General features: G+C 48.7%; 1 protein-coding gene across 1 annotated transcript in view; it reads left to right on the top strand.

Moving 5' to 3' along the window:
• LOC137436777 (neuroendocrine convertase 1) overlaps positions 1–11,302 on the top strand; it is a 70,572-nt gene extending 59,270 nt beyond the window's left edge. The window contains exons 13-15 of the mRNA XM_068130864.2: positions 2,914–3,047; positions 3,797–3,952; positions 8,367–11,302. Coding sequence (XP_067986965.2) covers positions 2,914–3,047; positions 3,797–3,952; positions 8,367–8,615 — 539 coding nt within the window. The 3' untranslated portion in view covers positions 8,616–11,302. The remainder of the gene's footprint in view (positions 1–2,913; positions 3,048–3,796; positions 3,953–8,366) is intronic.
• Positions 11,303–18,618: the final 7,316 nt, after the last annotated feature.

Raw genomic sequence — 18,618 nt, 5'->3', positions numbered from 1 at the left:
GTCGTGGTGCAACATCCACAGACCCAACTCGCATTATTCAACTCGCTTCCCTTCTGTAAACCTGCCCTTCAAGAGTTTCAGAACGGCCAAATAATCCACCGATTCACCGTCTGACCTTGTGGAACAAACGTATTGTGCACAACACCTTCCCTGTAAAAACAACACAATCAACGTGGTCTTCATATTTGAACGCACCTGTCCAGCTTTCCTTGATTGATGTGACGACGGGGTCTTCCACAGAGATGACTGACACTTAGTCTCAGGGTCGCAGGCATAAACCCAAATCTCAACACCTATAATGATGCCAAACCAGACAGGAAGTTTTCATCTACAGGTGTATTGACCACATCAAAATCTGTGCTCATTAAGGGGGGCAGAGTTTGACCCCCCAAAATAGGTATTTTCTCTCTCCTCCGAAACTACACACACGATGTTGACGAAACCTATGGATGGCTATGCAGCATTGCGGCAACATGCCATGTTGAACCAGCAACAGGCCGTGACTGATGACAGGCACATATGGAGGAAATGAAACCGTTACGAGACGCTATAGCTAGATATTACTGTATCTACTCCGAGATTATCGGTTAAACGACAACCTATCTTATCCGAGTCTACAACCTTGTGCGATTTCAAGGCGTGGAGGGAATAATGGGATGATTACTCTCCATCACACATTTTGATCGTATGCAAGCTCCTGAACAATTAGCAACTCTCCGGAATTATCTGACACTGGGCATCAGGTCAATCCTCAAGAATGCCATTGATATCGATTTCACATTGGACTCGCTTTCCGTCGAGAATGCATTCGCCAGCATCAAAACACGTCTACGAGGACAGTGCCACATCATCCACAATCTGGTGGATTTTTATGAGCGGCACCAGGGGGATGGAGACATCTTCGATTCGTTTTATTTAGCACTAAAGGAGATTTCTGACAATTGTGACCTATCATCCATGACTGTCGAATAACAGTTCGTGATTCGGATCATCACTGGCATATCTGATTAAGAGATGCATCGTAAGCTTATGGCTGAAAGAGATCTCACACTACAACGTACTCTGGACACATGTCGCAGCGAGGACGCCAGCAGGAAGGCTGACGATACGATGTCCGGACGTCAGTCCCGAGCTATCATCAATAAAAACTCTCGTTCACCATTTTGTTGTCGCAGTCAGTCTTACTCCGAGACCACCAAATGTGGAAATTGTAGGAGCGGCACCCACAGTAACTCAAAGTGCTGCCCCACTCGTGACAAGAAGTGCCAGAAGTGTGGCACCATGGGTATCTTCGGTCGTGTATGTCGAAAATCGAAAGTTGACAAGTCTGTGTGGTAAACTAGACATCACACAATGACGAGCAACCTCCAGCTGGTCGGCGAGTCATCTTGGTCGCTGATGTGTTCCACACCTGTTTAGCACTCTATTTGTTGAACAACTTGGCATGGTGCAACTGTGGTAGACCATTCGATGAATCGGGGGATACAAAAACACAGCCTGTACAGCATAACACAGTTAGCCGATCGAACCGGTGATGATTCGCACTTCATCTCACCATCTAATGTGGAATCTCGGTAATCATCCCACTCAGTAACAGAGCTTGCAGCTGCAGAACGCATGCTCACTCCCACTGGCTTGGTGGAATCGGGAGCGAATTCCCAGCCTTCAGAAGGAACCGCTGACCAATACAGCATGTATTCGAGGATGTATCGGCCGATTTGTATTCCCAAGCAGGAAAAGCATATCGAACGACTCTGGGTAGCCATGCATCTATCTCTTCTCGCGTGACTCCACATTACTTGATCTCATCCAAGCTCTACGGTCGTTCTTTGTAGACCTGGGTGTCCCAGTTCGTCTTCGAACCGATGGCGGCCCACAATTTGCATTGTATGAAATCCGGAAATTCATGGATCGTTGGGGAGTTAACCATGACTTCTCCAAACGACACTTTATATGTTCCAATGGACATGCAGAAGCAGTCGTCAAGCCACAAAGACACTGGTCGTTAAGACTACACATGATGGCAATCTTGACTCCGATGCATGCACTTTCTGTAACACGCCACGCACATCTGGACTTTCACCGGGTTAGATTCTCTTCAGACATCCAACACAAACTGCTGTTCCTGAGTAGGCTACCAACGCACTTTCTCACCAGAGAGCTGCTGGTGCTAAAGTGGCAGAGGTACGAGCGAAATCCAGCGTGTCCAAACCTCCCGTTCCGTTTCGTGTCGGCACTGAGGTGTCGGTACAAGACCCACAGACGAAGTGTTGGGACAAAACCGGTGTGGTCATCGGTGTTGGGAATCACTGGAACCATCATGTTAAACTGCCTTTGGGCATGTTTTATTGGAGTAACCAGTGTTTCCTTGAGGTGAGGGCCAAAAGTCATCTACCAGTGGAAGCAAGGCCACACCAGTCTCCCACCCACCAAGGTGGCACTCACTTGAATTACCACTGCGTCGCAACTCAGCTGAACAACTCAGGTGAACGATATGCAATTCCTGGAACTCTTGCTCCATATTTTGTTGTTCCAACTCCCAGACATGATGGTTAAGGACACTTGTTATATATTTTTTCATGATATTCTGACACTTGGAGCATTATACTTGGAACTTGATGCGTACACGACTCCAGTGAAATGTGGAAAATATGGTAATGCTAATCAGATAATCGATGCATGCTAGTAGAGATAAAGTAAGTGGTTTCCTGAGTAAAATATACGAGAGAGAAGGTCGTGGTATCTGTCATGGAAGTTTGAAGATTGATAAATAAATCAGAGAGGAAGAGAAGAGGGAGGAAGGAATTAAAGGGATTGAAGAGTTGAAATATCTTTGTGTTGTTGCGAGTGATTCTGTCTGTTAATGCAACATGTGGCTGGGTTTCTGGTGCAATGTTAGGGTGTTGTGTGCAGGTACCGGTACAGTCCTGCTAGCCGAACGTTCACGTGACTCCTCTGCTGCCGGCTTTACCCGCTGGCCATTCATGTCGGTGCACAGCTGGGGGGAAGATCCCAGAGGAAGCTGGACCCTCACCATATCTGACAGAGTATGAACATCTCCTTTTTACATTTTCATTGCAAAAAGCCTCAGGACCTTGCTGCACCCAATAACATTGCTAAAGATTCGACGCATGATATTGATGACGTCATCGGTAGTGTGTCACTCGATGAGGATTGGGAGAACAGTGCATGCGGTGTTGTGCTGTTCTGATACAGCAGCCATCAGGAGTCACTCCAGCTGGGAACATATAGCGATCGTTCAGGTGGGGATTTAAAGCTGACTGTCCTGTGTTCATTTAGATTATGGATTCTAAAGACCTACAGGAAGCTTACAAAAAGAGTTGCCCATTGTGTGCAGGTGTCCCAACCAAATTCATGCTATAATGTACTGTATATGGCACAGGCATGGTGGGCTGAATTACTTTTTCCTGTCCTTATGTTTTCTTGTCCGTAAGTTTTCTTGTACAAATACAGAACATCTGCAATCAGTGAGCAATGCAAAATATTGCGATAGACACCAGTTTAAGACTAAAGGTGTAAAAACTAGTACAATGTATAAAGAAATCCCAATATCGTTTTTAATTCATGCGTTTCTTGTGCGTCACTAGTATGGATTTTTACATGTGATGTATCATACATTATTCAAGAAAACATGATGTATCTCTGGACACTGTAAATACACCATTTATACTGACATTTCTGCATAAATAAAAATGGGATTTTTCTTCAAATGCTCAATGTGAATATTGACTTTGGAGTTTAAATAATTGCATCTTCTTCCATGTGTGCCTTGAAGTCAGGGCGAGAGACAAACCGTGGATGGATCGTGGCCTGGTCACTTGTGCTGCACGGCACGAAGGAACGGCCAGCCCACATGACCTCTCCGCGTCACTACTCGTCGTACAACGCCGTCCAAAATGACAGACGTGGCCTTCAAATGGACAATCAGAAGGTATTTCATCAGGATATGATGTCTTCATCAGGGTTTCAGTTCCTTGTTGTACTTCTGCCCTGACAAAAAAGCAACAACATTCCTATCATTATGATATATTCCACTAGTAGATAATATTTTAGGCAGAGAGATTTCACCAGGATTCGTCAGGGCAGCGGCATGGTCACGGTCAGAGTCCAGATCGGTCTCCCTTCCCTCTCGTCTCTCTCGCTTTCATTCTTTTCTTTCATTCTTTCTCTTTCTTTCACGCTTTCTTTCATTCTGTCTTTCATGCTTTCTTTCATTCTGGCTTTCATTCTTTCTCGTTCATCCTTTCTCTTTCATTCCTTCATTCTTTCTCTTTCATTCTTTCTCTTTCTCTTTCTCTCTTTCATTCTTTCACTCTCTCTTTCTCTTTCATTATTTCACTCTCTCTTTCTCTTTCATTCTTTCTCTTTCTCTTTCTCTCTTTCATTATTTCACTCTCTCTTTCTCTTTCATTCTTTCTCTTTCTCTTTCATTATTTCACTCTCTCTTTCATTCTTTCTCTTTCATTATTTCACTCTCTCTTTCTCTTTCATTCTTTCTTTCATTCTTTCTCTTTCATTCTTTCTTTCTCTCTCTCTCTCTCTCTCTCTCTCTCTCTCTCTCTCTCTCTCTCTCTCTCTCTCCCTCTCTCTCTCTCTCTCTTTCTCTTTTGTTCCTCACTCTTTTTCCTCTCTTTCGTTTCTCTCTTTTCCGTTTTTTTTTTCCTTTTCTTTTCTTTTTCTTTTTCTCTTTCGTTCTCCCTAACTCTGTCGTGGCTCTGACTTTATGCTGGTGGGGTGCACCATCCTGGATGTGGGATATGGGAGATCGATCGGCTGCCTCTGTGCTGGAAGCTTCTTTAACAGAACTGTCCAGGGCAAAACAACAACAACAACAACAACAACAACAACAACAACAACAAGCTGGCTTTAGGAACTCGACATTCAAACAACCGTTAAGAATTTGATGCAAATTTGGCCATGCCAAAGTGTGTGCTAATTCAATTGAAATATGCGGAAGGATTATTAGTGAACCAAAATTAGCCCCACAATAATTCTAATAAGTAAACATACAAATAAATACACAGCGATCAAACTAGAACGGGCACTCGGTAGAGCGCATACCTTCGCCGCAGCTACTGTTCTGTACTTGGCATGGGAGTGTAGGGAACAGAACAGTGAACAGTTTGGTGCTGATTTCATGCAAATCGGATAAGAATTGACCGAGTTATGACAAACAAGATCGGGCATTGAATTCTGAACATTTTGGCATTAGTTGCATGCCAATTGGATAAAAATTGACCGCGCTATGGTAAAAATACGATTTTGACCTTTTCGTGACCTTGACCTTGACCTTTGACCCGATTGCTCCCAAAATCTAATCAAATGTGTCCCGTATAATAACCAATCATCCCACCAAATTTCATGCAATTCGGTTGAATACTTTTTGAGTTATGCGAATAACATACACACACACACACACACAGACATACAAATAAATACACAGCGATCAAAACATAACCTTCCGCTTTTGCGAAGGTAATAAATAAAGATGAGAAATGCAAGAGCAAGGAAGATAAAGAATCGTGGCAGCAGGGAAGACGCTCTTACTCCTAATAAAACACAAACGGCTAACCTACTTAACAACTAAATGTTACACACAACAGACATGCTTGGCAGCTTAGGAAGAGAGAGGAAAACGAATAAAAGGGTGTAGGTAATATCGTACAGAGCATGTCTCATGGCGACGAGGGTTCATGTGCTGCACACTCTCAGCTTAGTCCCTTCGGTGTGTTGCAGCGATCCAATATGGCTCTTTCAGGTCCGCAGCCAAGGTCTCCTCTTGAGCACATTGACATTGATTCCTTCCGTCTAATCCTGAGCCGTCTATCTCTTATCTGGCTGTTCCGTGCAGATATTCTCTGCCCTCAGTTATGAGAAATCTTAATCTGGGCCATGTGAATGTGAACCACCAATCGGCCTTCCCTTAGGCCATGTGCATTGCATCGTCATCTTCATTAAATAAGTGACTACATACAGCGTGAGGGTCATCAGGAGGACCCCAAATAGACAAAGATGGAGTCATCATGAGGAACCTTGACAGGATTCAGGTTTCCCCTGCAACTCCTCTACCTTTAAACCCATCCAAGTGCAGCCAGGTGAACCTTACAAAAACTTTTTTCAAGAGTTCACCTCAACTTGGACAAGGATAAAAGAGAGGAGAGATGGAGTAGAAGAACAAACTATGCACACGCATGCATACTGACACACACACACACACACACACACACACACACACACACACACACACACACACACACACACACACACACACACACACACACACACATAATTGACCATATATTTAACCTTTAACCTATCTCTTAGTTATCCATAAATACCTTACTGTTTCTCTTACCTTGTCAGTTGTTGAACTTGTTGCCACAAAATGCACACAGGAGTGCACCGGCACACAAATCAATACACAGGCCCTCTATTTATAATGAAGTTCCTGTTTCGCTAAACACTTACATGATGCACTTCCGGTTAACCAATTGAACAATTACAATTTAAACTAGAACGGGCACTCGGTAGAGCGCATACCTTCGCCGCAGCTACTGTTCTGTACTTGGTAAAAATACGATTTTGACCTTTTCGTGACCTTGACCTTGACCTTTGACCCGATTGCTCCCAAAATCTAATCAAATGTGTCCCGTATAATAACCAATCATCCCACCAAATTTCATGCAATTCGGTTGAATACTTTTTGAGTTATGCGAATAACATACACACACACACACAGACATACAAATAAATACACAGCGATCAAAACATAACCTTCCGCTTTTGCGAAGGTAATCAGAGCATTCTATACAACTTCTAATGCAATGGGAACCTGTTTACACGAAAACCAACCAAATTTAACTGAGATTACAATGACATCTAAAAACATTGTCAAAAAATGCCATCTAAACATGACCTAATCGAGCTACTAACACAATAACCCTTCTCTAACATGATGGAATACATATAAACATGAACAACAACATCATCCTTAACAGAACAAATTCTCGCAAATCTAATAATCTGAGATTAAAACGCATTATAGCCTATCTTAACTGGTACGTTACTAGATGGAAAGGTATACAAGACTACTGGAAAACGAAATGCCTGCCACACACTAACATTAACCAGTATCGGTCTTGGTTAAATAGAAATTGTTCCTGGCTATGCCCAGAACTGTTTTGTATACTACAGACAGGTTAATGTGTGGTAGGCATTTCCTGTTTGTGAGGCTGCATGAAGCACAAGCTGGTGTGGCACTTACTTCCTGATTGATACCCACTGTAGTAATGGGGTCTGAATTCGATATATATTGTTACGGGTTCGGGTGCGAGTACGGATGGGGTTCACGGGGTTGTCGCTGGACTCGCCGCTCACCTACTGACCCTGAGGCCATGGATAACTCTGCATCCCGACAGGTAGTTAAGCAACCGCGGAGGCTAGTTGAGGTAATTAAATCGACCAGGATCCTCACACCCTTAGTCACCTTACCTGATTTATTTAATTACTTTAACTGGAGAACCGTGCCCTCAATGCCTACCCGTCTACTTATTACGGTTGAGCAAACTGGGGTGGATGTTGGCTAAACCAGCGGAGCGAATCAGTGGGGTACAACGTTCCGTCTATTTCTTAAGCTCACACTATCTTCGGCGATCACTCGTATCTGAGTATGATGGTTTTCCAGTTCACGAGTTGTGGGTCCGCAGGTGGCCAAAGAGGCCGATCTTCGAGCCGCAGATCCTGTTGCAGTGAGGGCGCTGTAATGGTAATATGGAGGTTATGGCCTGGCCAGGCACACAGACACACAGAAACAATTGCAAAACCCTGTCTCCTGCTGTGTGGGGACGGGCTCATAAATCACAAGCAGATGGGAGAGACAGATGAATGTCTTCTTCAATGGAGAGACACAAAAGTGGACCGCTGGGAAACTACTAATCACATTGTATGCCCTCCGGAACCAATCCATACTGGTCAATTCTACACAATACCAATGAAAGGATACTGTGCTGTGAAACCATTAGGTTGTTGTTGCCCTCCAATGGATGAACAATTGTTTAATTTCTCCAAAGTCAGGATATGCTTTTATAATTGGTCTGTTTGATGTTCCCATCTGAGCACACAGCTCATTAGACTCAGGTGCGAGCTTTGAATCATATACTGTGTTGATTTGTCTCTTGTCTGTCAATGCCCCTATACATCCCGTAAAAGTACACCCATGTCTCATAATACCCCTTATCGTGCATGATATATAGGTCCATGCTCTTCCATGAGACGTAGATGACGATAACAAAGTGAAGGAGAATCACCTGCTTCTAAGATTGTGTACAACTCTGGAATTTTAACAGGATGATGCGGTATATCAACATCCGGATGTCAACATTGAAGCAAAAGCTGAGATCATGCCAGCTGGGGTCTCTCATCAAGAGAAGCTCTCAAAACTGTCAGCATTGTTACAGCAACTGCGAGGACGTTCAATGTCAGAAGATCAGAAAGAAGAAGAGAACCCTTTAGACCATGAACTCGACCAACTCGATGAGTACCACGGTGTTAGTTATTTAAATGATATTTTGAGGCGACTTGCTGTTGAGGAATAGATTCTTCCTATCTTCTTCTTCACATCTCTCCTATCTCCTTATTCCTGCGCATTCTCTTCAAAACAGTGTTTTATGGTGAAATGATTCTGGTGTTTTTCACATCCATGCCGTACTTAGAGCAGTTAAAATGATTCTACAGTCTCTGTTTTTCCTGATAAATTCGTTATTTTTAAATCTAACATCTTTTTAAGAGCAAATTATGGACACGGTGAAGCTGAAAGCCAGTGGGTGTTGATCTAACGGACATCTCAGCTTGTCCAAGTTCAAACTGATCATAAATCTGTGGAGCAACAGGATAAAAACTTTGTCTGGTCGTGATTTTCTTTAAGAATGCAGGTCACGAAAGGGTCATCTGAAAGTCTCTTCATTTTGCTTGATCTAAGTGGTATCAAAAAGTTACCGAGATGGTCTTGCGGCCCAGCATTGAATTCTTCTGCACTTTTGCTCATTATTATTCTACACGTTGTACACTTGTCTGCTGTACTGTTTTACAAAACACACTTCATGCCCAAAAGATTGGGGCAGAATCCTGGCCATGATAAACCGGTTTCCCTGCCATGTTGCATCGAACATTGCATTTTTCAAAAGAATTGACAATGTGTAGATTTTTATCTCCGCCACCGAAGGTCGATGGAGGTTATGTTTTCACCCGTGTCTGTTTGTCTGTCTGTTTGTGAACAAGATATCTCAAAAAGTTGTGGACGGATTCGGACGAAATTTGGCGGAGAGGTTGGGTATGTGACAAGGACTAATCTGTTCGACTTTGGTCAAGATCTGAATATGGATTCGGCTACAAGAATTATTTAATTCTTAATTGATTCCTCACCATTGAGAGATCTGGTGAAAAGCGATATATAATATGATATTCAAAAAGTTATGGACGGATTTGGACGAAACTTGATGGACAGGTTGTGTGTCTGACGAGGACTAATCTGGTCGATTTTCGTCAAGATCTGAATATGGATTCGGCTACAAGAATTATTTAATTCTTAATTGATTCCTCACCATTGAGAGATCTGGTGAAAAGCGATATATAATATGATATTCAAAAAGTTATGGACGGATTTGGACGAAACTTGATGGACAGGTTGTGTGTCTGACGAGGACTAATCTGGTCGATTTTCGTCAAGATCTGAATTTGGATTCGGCTACAAGAATTATTTAATTCTTAATTGATTCCTCACCATTGAGAGATCTGGTGAAAAGCGATAAATAACATGATATAAAAAAAAAGTTATGGACGGATTTGGATGAAACTTGATGGACAGGTTGTGTGTCTGACTAGGACTAATCTGGTCGATTTTCGTCAAGATCTGAATTTGGATTCGGATACAAGAATTATTTAATTCTTAAGTGATTCTTCCCCATTGAGAGATCTGGTGAAAAGCGATAAATAAATACCCCCCCCCCCTCCCCTTCCCACGCCTCCTGCCCCCAAGCCCTCTCCCTCCCACACTTCTCCCTGCTCTCAAATGTTGTGGTTGTGTGCTTCCCCTTCTCTCCCCATCTTGTCTTCCGCTCCCTCTTTTTGTATATTTTGTTTGTCTGGTTGATTTGTTTGTGAAATAAATGTTAGCTCTTTCACGAGCCTCGATTCAGTATACAAAAAAAACCAAAAAAACAAACAAACAAAAAAAACATGATATTTAAAAAAGTTATGGACGAGTTATGACTAAACTTGGTGAATGAGTTGGTTAGGTGACGAGAACAAGCCGATTAGATTTTGGTTCAGGTCCGAATCCAGATCCGGCCTATCAGTGGATACAAAACATAAAATGTTCAGCCTGGCGGATGTGTGCACTCCACCAAGTGTCGTTCTAGTTACAAGATCTTTCTGTAATGTCTGCCATTCAATATACTGTATGATCACATGACTGGATATAGAAAATATCCTCGGTCACAAATAGTGGCGTCTGTGATCCGAGTGACCTTCTCCATCCAGCGGCTCCACTGACCAGGGTTTTTATCAAGATAGTCATTGGACTGCGATTCACTTACAAATATCGCCCGTTTGTTGCATCATCACTGAGGTGCAGCTTTCCTGCTGCTGCAACGTCTCTGCGCATCAGGGAAGGAATATGGAACTCGTTCGGAGTGCCGCCGACAATCGTCTTTGCGAAAGACACCGTAGGATCTTTAACGTCCACTTAGCTATTGCAAGCAGATGGGAATCAAGATGGTATCCCACCTTATCTTGTAATGACAACACACGAAGAAAAGCAACAGCAGAAAGCAAAACTTTGCACGATGTAAGAGATAAGGCCGGCAGACTTGTATGGGGTTTTGTGGTTCGCAAGTGGCCTGAATTCTGAAATCTTCAACACTTGTTGCAATGGTATCGTGCTCATTGCGCAAATCCATCACAGGTCACCACTTCATTTGCAACCGTAACTCCTTGTGAAATATAAAGCTAAAAAAACCTTCAATGTGGGGTTGTATTTTGGGAAACCCTATGCCATTACATTCGCTTAAACAGGTGCATGTTGATGCAGGTGGAATAATGTTTATGATTTTGTGTGTGAAGCTGGGATGGTTGTGTTGTAATGTGATGATGCCATTTGATTTGCCACGTGCCCGACGTGGCTGTTTGTTTTGTAATGATGCTTCTAGATGCAGATGAAAAGAGATTACCTGTCCAGTTGGTCATACCTGCACAGACTCAACATAATAAATCAACTTTTAGTTTCCGTTGTTTTCCAGTTGTTGTGCTGAATAGTTATGGTCGATCCTCACCGATGACATTTGGAGTTAAATCATGGCTCTTACACGTGAATGTTAACTACATGCACATGCAAGTAAAAGTTACCTTAATAGCATAAATCATCACATGAAGGGCACCGAAACGTACAGCACTTTTAACTGTGCTACCAAAAAGCTTTTGGTATCACCATGTTAATGTGTGCACATAACATTTGGTGTAAACATTCATTCCATTTGCTATTCATCTGGAGGAAAGGGTCTGCGTAAAAATGGAACAACACACGATGTCCAATTTCATGATTTTGACAAAATCAAAGTTTACTTTCAGTGCTTAGCTGCTAGTGCTGCTTTTAACTGCTCTTATCTGGGGAACTATGTTTCTATGGATAACTACGCTTCTATGGATAACTACGCTTCTCTGGATAACAATGCTTCTATGGATAACTACGCTTCTCTGGGGAACTAAGTTTCTATTGATAACTACGCTTCTCTGGGGAACTAAGTTTCTATGGATAACTACGCTTCTCTGGGGAACTAAGTTTCTATGGATAACTACACTTCTCTGGATAACCACGCTTCTCTGGGGAACTAAGTTTCTATGGATAACTACGCTTCTCTGGATAACTACGCTTCTCTCGGGAACTAAGTTTCTATGGATAACTATGCTTCTATGGATAACTACGCTTCTCTGGGGAACTAAGTTTCTATGGATAACTACGCTTCTCTCGGGAACTAAGTTTCTATGGATAACTACGCTTCTCTGGATAACCACGCTTCTCTGGGGAACTAAGTTTCTATGGATAACTACGCTTCTATGGATAACTACGCTTCTCTGGGGAACTAAGTTTCTATGGATAACTACGCTTCTCTCGGGAACTAAGTTTCTATGGATAACTACGCTTCTCTGGATAACCACGCTTCTCTGGATAACTACGCTTCTCTGGGGGAACTAAGAGTACAATTTCTTCAACATGAGCCCATTGCACCAACGCAGGCACGTGGGGGGTGAGTTTGAAGAAGACGAAGACAGAAGCAGATTGTTTCTCCATAGTGTTTTCTGAGTTTGAATAAATCGTTTCTCGTGAGTTTGAAGAACATCTGGGCAGTGTATATTGCCAATGTTCACGCTGTTTCTCTGAAGAAGAAGAATCGTCATGGTTGAGTTTTTCTGTAATGCTATTCAGGTTTGAACAAAAAATTTCTCGTTGAGTTTTAAATTCACAGCTCGAGCTGGAACTTCAGCACGAGGTTGATGGTCTTCATTTTTAGCCCTCGTTGGACTTAGTCCAAAACGGGGGCTTATGAATTGGTCTCGTCCGTCCGTCCGCAACCATATCTCGGAGATGTATGGACCAATTTTGTTCAAACTTGGCACAAAGACGACACATGATGGTATACATATGAAGATCATTTTGTTTTGTGATGCGATCAAAGATGGCTGACTGGTGGACATTTTATTAATTAAACGTGTCCCCAGCAATTTATTGAACATGCATGGTCCGATTTTGTTTAAATTTAGCAGAAGCATGGTACATGATGGCGTACACATGCTCCTGACTTTATTTTGCGATCTGATTAAAGATGGCCGACTGGTAGATTGGTGGCCATTTTAGTTGTAATAAAAACCCGATATTGACCATGTTCTCAACCATTTCTCGGACATGCATTTACCGATCTTGTTCAAACTCTGCACACAGATAATGAATGGTGTATTACATATGCATGTCATTTCCTTTTCGAGATCAGCTCCAAGATGGCCGACTGGTGGCCATTTTATTACTTAAATGTGTCTCCAACCATTTCTCGGACATGTATGGACCGATTTTGTTGAAACTTGGCACAAAGACAATACATGAGAGTATACATATGCAGAAGATTTTGTTTCGTAATCCGACCAAAGGTAGCTGACTGACCTGATGGCGTTTAACTCTGTACAGCAAAATTACGAAACCACGGGGGCTAGGACATTTTATGTATTTTCCTCCTTGTTTACTGATAGAAGATACATTGTTCAGTCTTCAAATGTCCTCCAGAGGCCTAGGAAGCCAAAGAGCTAGGTGGAGAGAAAAAAAATGGCAGCGATTGCTGGCCCACTGGCATCACCTGGCTAATGGGCGGTGCTTGTAACGCAGGGGGTGGACGGAGGGCGGCGCTTATGACCGACCCACAGGCACGAACTCGGTTTTACATACAATATTATATTATATAATATTATATTAAAGCGCGGCGTTACGCGCGCTGCTTGCGAGCAAGGAGGAAGCGGACAAGCGGTAACTTATAAGCGTCTTTATTTCAGGAGCTCACTGTAACACTGGCGCGCTCCGGGCTGCGCGCCCGGTGTATATCATGAGGCCACGCCTACCCCTCGGGCGTGGCCACCGCCCACTTGGTGCGCGGAATGATGTCACCACGCCAGTGGGCTTTTGTGTCCGCCACACGCGCCCCCCCAGAATTCCCGCGCACCTGGAGGGCCAGTTTGCGGGGCAGACGAATGACCCGGCCGAAGCGCCCCCTGGCGATCGGCGGCGTCCGGGGTGCAGGGATGCCAGGTGGGATGCCCCTGGCTGCCCCTGGGATGGGTGCAGGACCGGGGGGCGGCGTGGCGGCGGGGCTGGGCGGTGCCGGGGGTCCGCCCGCGGGGGGGGGCGGCCCCAACGTGGGGGTCGGGCCACTGGCGGTGTATGGTCCACGTTGAGGTGGGCCGGCTTGAGGCGGTCTACCGAAACGCAGGTCAGGAGTACCGCCGATGTCCAGGGTGAAGTGCTTCGCCCCGGTCTCCAGCACGCGGAAAGGCCCGCCGTACGGGGGCCGCAGTGGTGTCCGGTGGGCATCGTGGCGGACGAAGACGTACTCCGCCGTGCGAAGCTCCGGGGCGACGTGCGTCGGTGGGTGCCCGTGGCATGCCGTTGGCACCGGGGCGAACCTCTGGGCGGTCTCTTGCAGAGCAGAGCGCTGCTGTGCCGCGGACCATGGTGCCGTGGAGTCGGGGAGGAACTCGCCCGGCACCCGCAGCGGTTGCCCGAAGACCAACTCCGCCGCAGATGCGCGCAGGTCCTCCTTGGGCGCCGTCCGGAGGCCCAGCAGGACCCAGGGGAGCCTGTCGACCCAGCCGCCGTCGCGGAGGGTGGCCCGGAGTGCGGCCTTCAATGAGCGGTGAAATCGCTCACACAGGCCGTTAGCCTGGGGGTGGTAGGCCGTGGTTCGGTGCAGCCGGACCCCGAGCCCCTGCGCGACCGCCCCCCAGAGCTCCGAGGTGAACTGGGGGCCGCGGTCGGACGAGATGTCTGAGGGGGCGCCGAACCGGGCGACCCAGGTGGCGATGAAAGCCTGCGCGACATCGGCCGCCGTTGTCGACGCCAAGGGCATGGCCTCTGGCCACCGGGTGGTGCGGTCCACCATGGTGAGGACGTAGGTGAAACCCCGCGAGGGGGGCAGAGGTCCCACCAGGTCCACGTGGACGTGGTCAAACCGGCGTTCCGGCACCGTGAACGGGGCCTGGGTGTGCCGGTGCACCTTGGCGCGCTGGCACGTGAGGCACATCCTGGCCCAGCTGCGGACGGCCTTCCGGAGGCCATGCCAGACGAACTTGTCGGCGATCAGCCTTTGGGAGGCCCTCGCGCCCGGATGGGACAGGCCGTGGATGGCGTCAAACACCTGGCGCTGCCAGCCCGCGGGCACGATGGGGCGAGGACGCCCGAGGGAGACGTCGCACAAGAGGGCCGCGCCCGTGCCGTCGAACGCCACCTCGGTGATGCGGAGGCCCGTGACAGCGGTCCGCAAGGCCTGGACGTCGGGGTCAGCGGCCTGGTCCGCTGCCATCCGGGCATAGTCGATGCCGAGGTGGACTGCGTGGGCGACGGCCCGGGAAAGGCAATCCGCCACCGGGTTGTCCTTCCCCGCGACGTGCTGGATGTCCGTCGTGTACTCAGACACGGCCGAGAGGTGACGCTGCTGCCGGGCCGACCACGGCTCGGTGACCTTGCCCATCGCGAAGATCAGCGGCTTGTGGTCGACGAAGGCAGTGAACGCACGGCCCTCGAGCAGATGGCGGAAGTGCCTGACCGCCAAGTGAAGCCCGAGCAACTCGCGGTCGAAGGTACTGTAACGGCGTTCGGGCGGGCGAAGCTGCCGGCTAAAGAACGCCAGCGGTTGCCAAGCTCCACGCACCCATTGCTCGTGCACCGCGCCCACCGCGTAGTCCGAGGCATCGGTGGTGAGGGCGATCGGTGCATCGGGCGCCGGGTGCGCGAGCATGGTGGCGTTAGCCAAGGCGAGCTTCGCGCCCGTGAACGCCGTGTCCATCTGCTCGGTCCAGGTAACGTCGCCTTTGCCCGGCTTACCTCGGAGAGCTTCGTGCAGGGGGCGCAGGAGCTGGGCGATACGGGGCAGGAACCGATGGTAAAAGTTCACCATGCCCAGGAACTCCTGCAGCCCTCTGATCGTGCGGGGGCGCGGAAACCCCTTCACCGCCTCCACCTTGGCCGGCAGGGGGACGGCTCCGTGCCTGGTGACACGGTGCCCCAGAAAATCGATTATGGTGGCGTCGAACCGGCACTTTGCGGGGTTCACAATCAGGCCATGCTGGCCCAGGCATTCGAAGAGCGTGCGGAGGTGGCGTAGGTGCTCTTCGCGGGACGCGCTGGTGACGAGGATATCGTCCAGGTAGACGTAGACAAAATCCAAGTCACGCAGGACGCTGTCCATCAGTCGCTGGAACGCCTGAGCCGCATTCTTCAGACCGAAGGGCATGCGCAGGAATTCGAAGAGTCCGAATGGCGTGATGACCGCCGTCTTCGGGACGTCCTCCGGCCTGACGGGGACCTGATGGTAGCCGCGTATGAGGTCCACCTTCGAGAAGAAGGACATGCACGCCAAACGGGCGGAAAAGTCCTGAATGTGGGGGACGTGGTAGCGGTCGGGAGTCGTGGCGTCATTGAGACGGCGATAGTCCCTGCACGGTCGCCATCCCCCGCCGGGCTTCGGCACGATGTGCAGCGGCGACGCCCAAGCGCTCTCTGAGCGCCGAACGATGCTGAGTCGCTCCAGGGTAGCGAACGCCGCTTTTGCCACCGCCAGCTTCGTCGGCTCGAGGCGGCGTGCCCGGGGCGTAGACCGGTGGCCCGACGGTGGGGATGTGATGGGCCACCCCGTGCTTGACGGCCCCCGCCGAGAAGGTGGGCCGCGTGAGGGCCAGGAAGCCGGCGAGGAGGCGGGTGAATGCGTCCGCTGCCGGAAGCATACAGACCAACGTGGCCGGAACCGAACCGTTCGGCAAGCCGCTTGGCAAGCCGCTCGTTGAGCTGGGCAATGCACAAGCGAGCGAGCTGAACATCTCGGCCTGGACAAGACGTCTGCGCTTGACGTCGACCAGGAGCCCATTAGCGCACAGGAAGTCCGCGCCAAGCAGTGCCATGGGCACGTCGGCGGTGACGAACGTCCATCGGAAAACCTGCCCTCCGAACCGCAGAGAGAGGCAGCGTTTTCCGTACGTACGGATGGGCGTCCCGTTCGCGGCAAGCAGCGCGGGGCCCCCACCCGCGGCGTGCTTGTCTGACGTGCCGGCGGGAACGACACTCACCTGCGCTCCCGTGTCGCACAGGTAACGGCGCCCGGAGAAGGTGTCCGTTATGAACAGCAGGCTGCTCGAACGGCCGGCGCTCATCGCCACTATTGAGCGCCGGCCCGGGCGTTTCCCGACCTGTTGAAGGAGCATGGCGGATGACACTGCCGAGCTTCGTGGCCGAACTTGGCGTGGAACCAGCACCAGGTGGTGGAGCTGGAGGAGCGCGGCTGGCTCCGCCAGGCCGGTGGAGTTGGCGGGTTTCCCCACGGTGGCGGTTTTCGCCGCGGCGGTGGGCGGGGCGTGGCGGCGGTCACGAGGTGCGTATCAGCATGCTGCGTATGCTGTATAAGCTGATGCTGTGGATCAGCAGCATCAGCAGCAGCATCAGCAGCATCAGCCACGAGGGCCGTGACGGCCACGCCGACTCTCGCCCGCGTGTCCGAAGCGGCGAAGTACTTGTCCGCCTCGGCTGCCAATGCTCGGGGTTCCGTTAGCCCGGTCCCGGCCAACGCGAGGCGAACCTGCGCTGGAAGTTGGCGACGGAAAAGCACCCGGAATAGAGAACCGGGGGCTTCGTCGCCCAACAGTGACAGCATATGGTCCATTCGGACCGACGGGCGCGTGTCACCGAGCTCGGGGAGATCCAGGAGGCGGTCGGCCCGTGCGTCGTCCGTGAGTCCGAACGTGGCTAGGAGTAGCCGCTTGAGTGCCTCGTACTTGTGGCCGTCCGGTGGGTGGCGAAGGACGGACACAACTCGAGCGGCCGTGCCGGGCCCGAGGGAGGCGACGACGTGGCAATAGCGCGTGTCATCGCCGGTGAGGCGCCGAAGCTGAAATTGGGCTTCGGCCTGGACGAACCAGACTTCGGCCTGAGCCTCCCAAAATTCGGGAAGTTTGATGAAGTTGGCCATGGCAATGGCGTCGCGTGTGGAAGGATCGCTCCGGCAGATCTAACGTCGAGGGGGTCACCAGTAATACGCGGCGTTACGCGCGCTGCTTGCGAGCAAGGAGGAAGCGGACAAGCGGTAACTTATAAGCGTCTTTATTTCAGGAGCTCACTGTAACACTGGCGCGCTCCGGGCTGCGCGCCCGGTGTATATCATGAGGCCACGCCTACCCCTCGGGCGTGGCCACCGCCCACTTGGTGCGCGGAATGATGTCACCACGCCAGTGGGCTTTTGTGTCCGCCACAATATATATATATATAATATATATCGTGTGTGTCTGTGCATGTGTGTGTGAGTGCGTGCGTATAGCCCTATCTGTCAACAGTAAAATCTAATGTCGAATCTAAAAAGAATCTAATCATCTCGTCCTTGTCGGTTGTCACATACCCAACCTCTCCACCAAATTTCTTCTGAATGTGTCCACAACTGTTTGAGATATCTTGTTCACAAACAAACAGAGAAATAGGTGTGAAAACATAACCTCCGTCTACCTTCGGTGGCGAAGGTATGTAATCAGCCAGCCTGCTCTCATTTCCTTTTATTAATAAAACGAAATAAAATAATTTTGAATGGCATGGAAAAAGTGGAGGACAAGCCACGAGAAATTTTAATCAACAGATCATAAGGAGGGGGGTGGTATCAATTGAAAATATACGATCATAGTTCCCCCCCCCCACCCCCACCCACTCTACCCCGCCCCTTCTTCACCCCTTCCCTCACTCCCCCCCCCCCTCCCCGAGGAGGAAGGGTTCGCGGTTTTTTTTAGTTTCGGAAGAAGAAGAAGGCGTGTAAT

The sequence above is a fragment of the Myxine glutinosa genome, chromosome 11 (assembly GCF_964187855.1).
Source record: "Myxine glutinosa chromosome 11, kmMyxGlut1.1, whole genome shotgun sequence".
Lineage (NCBI taxonomy): Eukaryota > Metazoa > Chordata > Myxini > Myxiniformes > Myxinidae > Myxine > Myxine glutinosa.
This window is presented reverse-complemented; position numbering and strand designations above follow the sequence as displayed.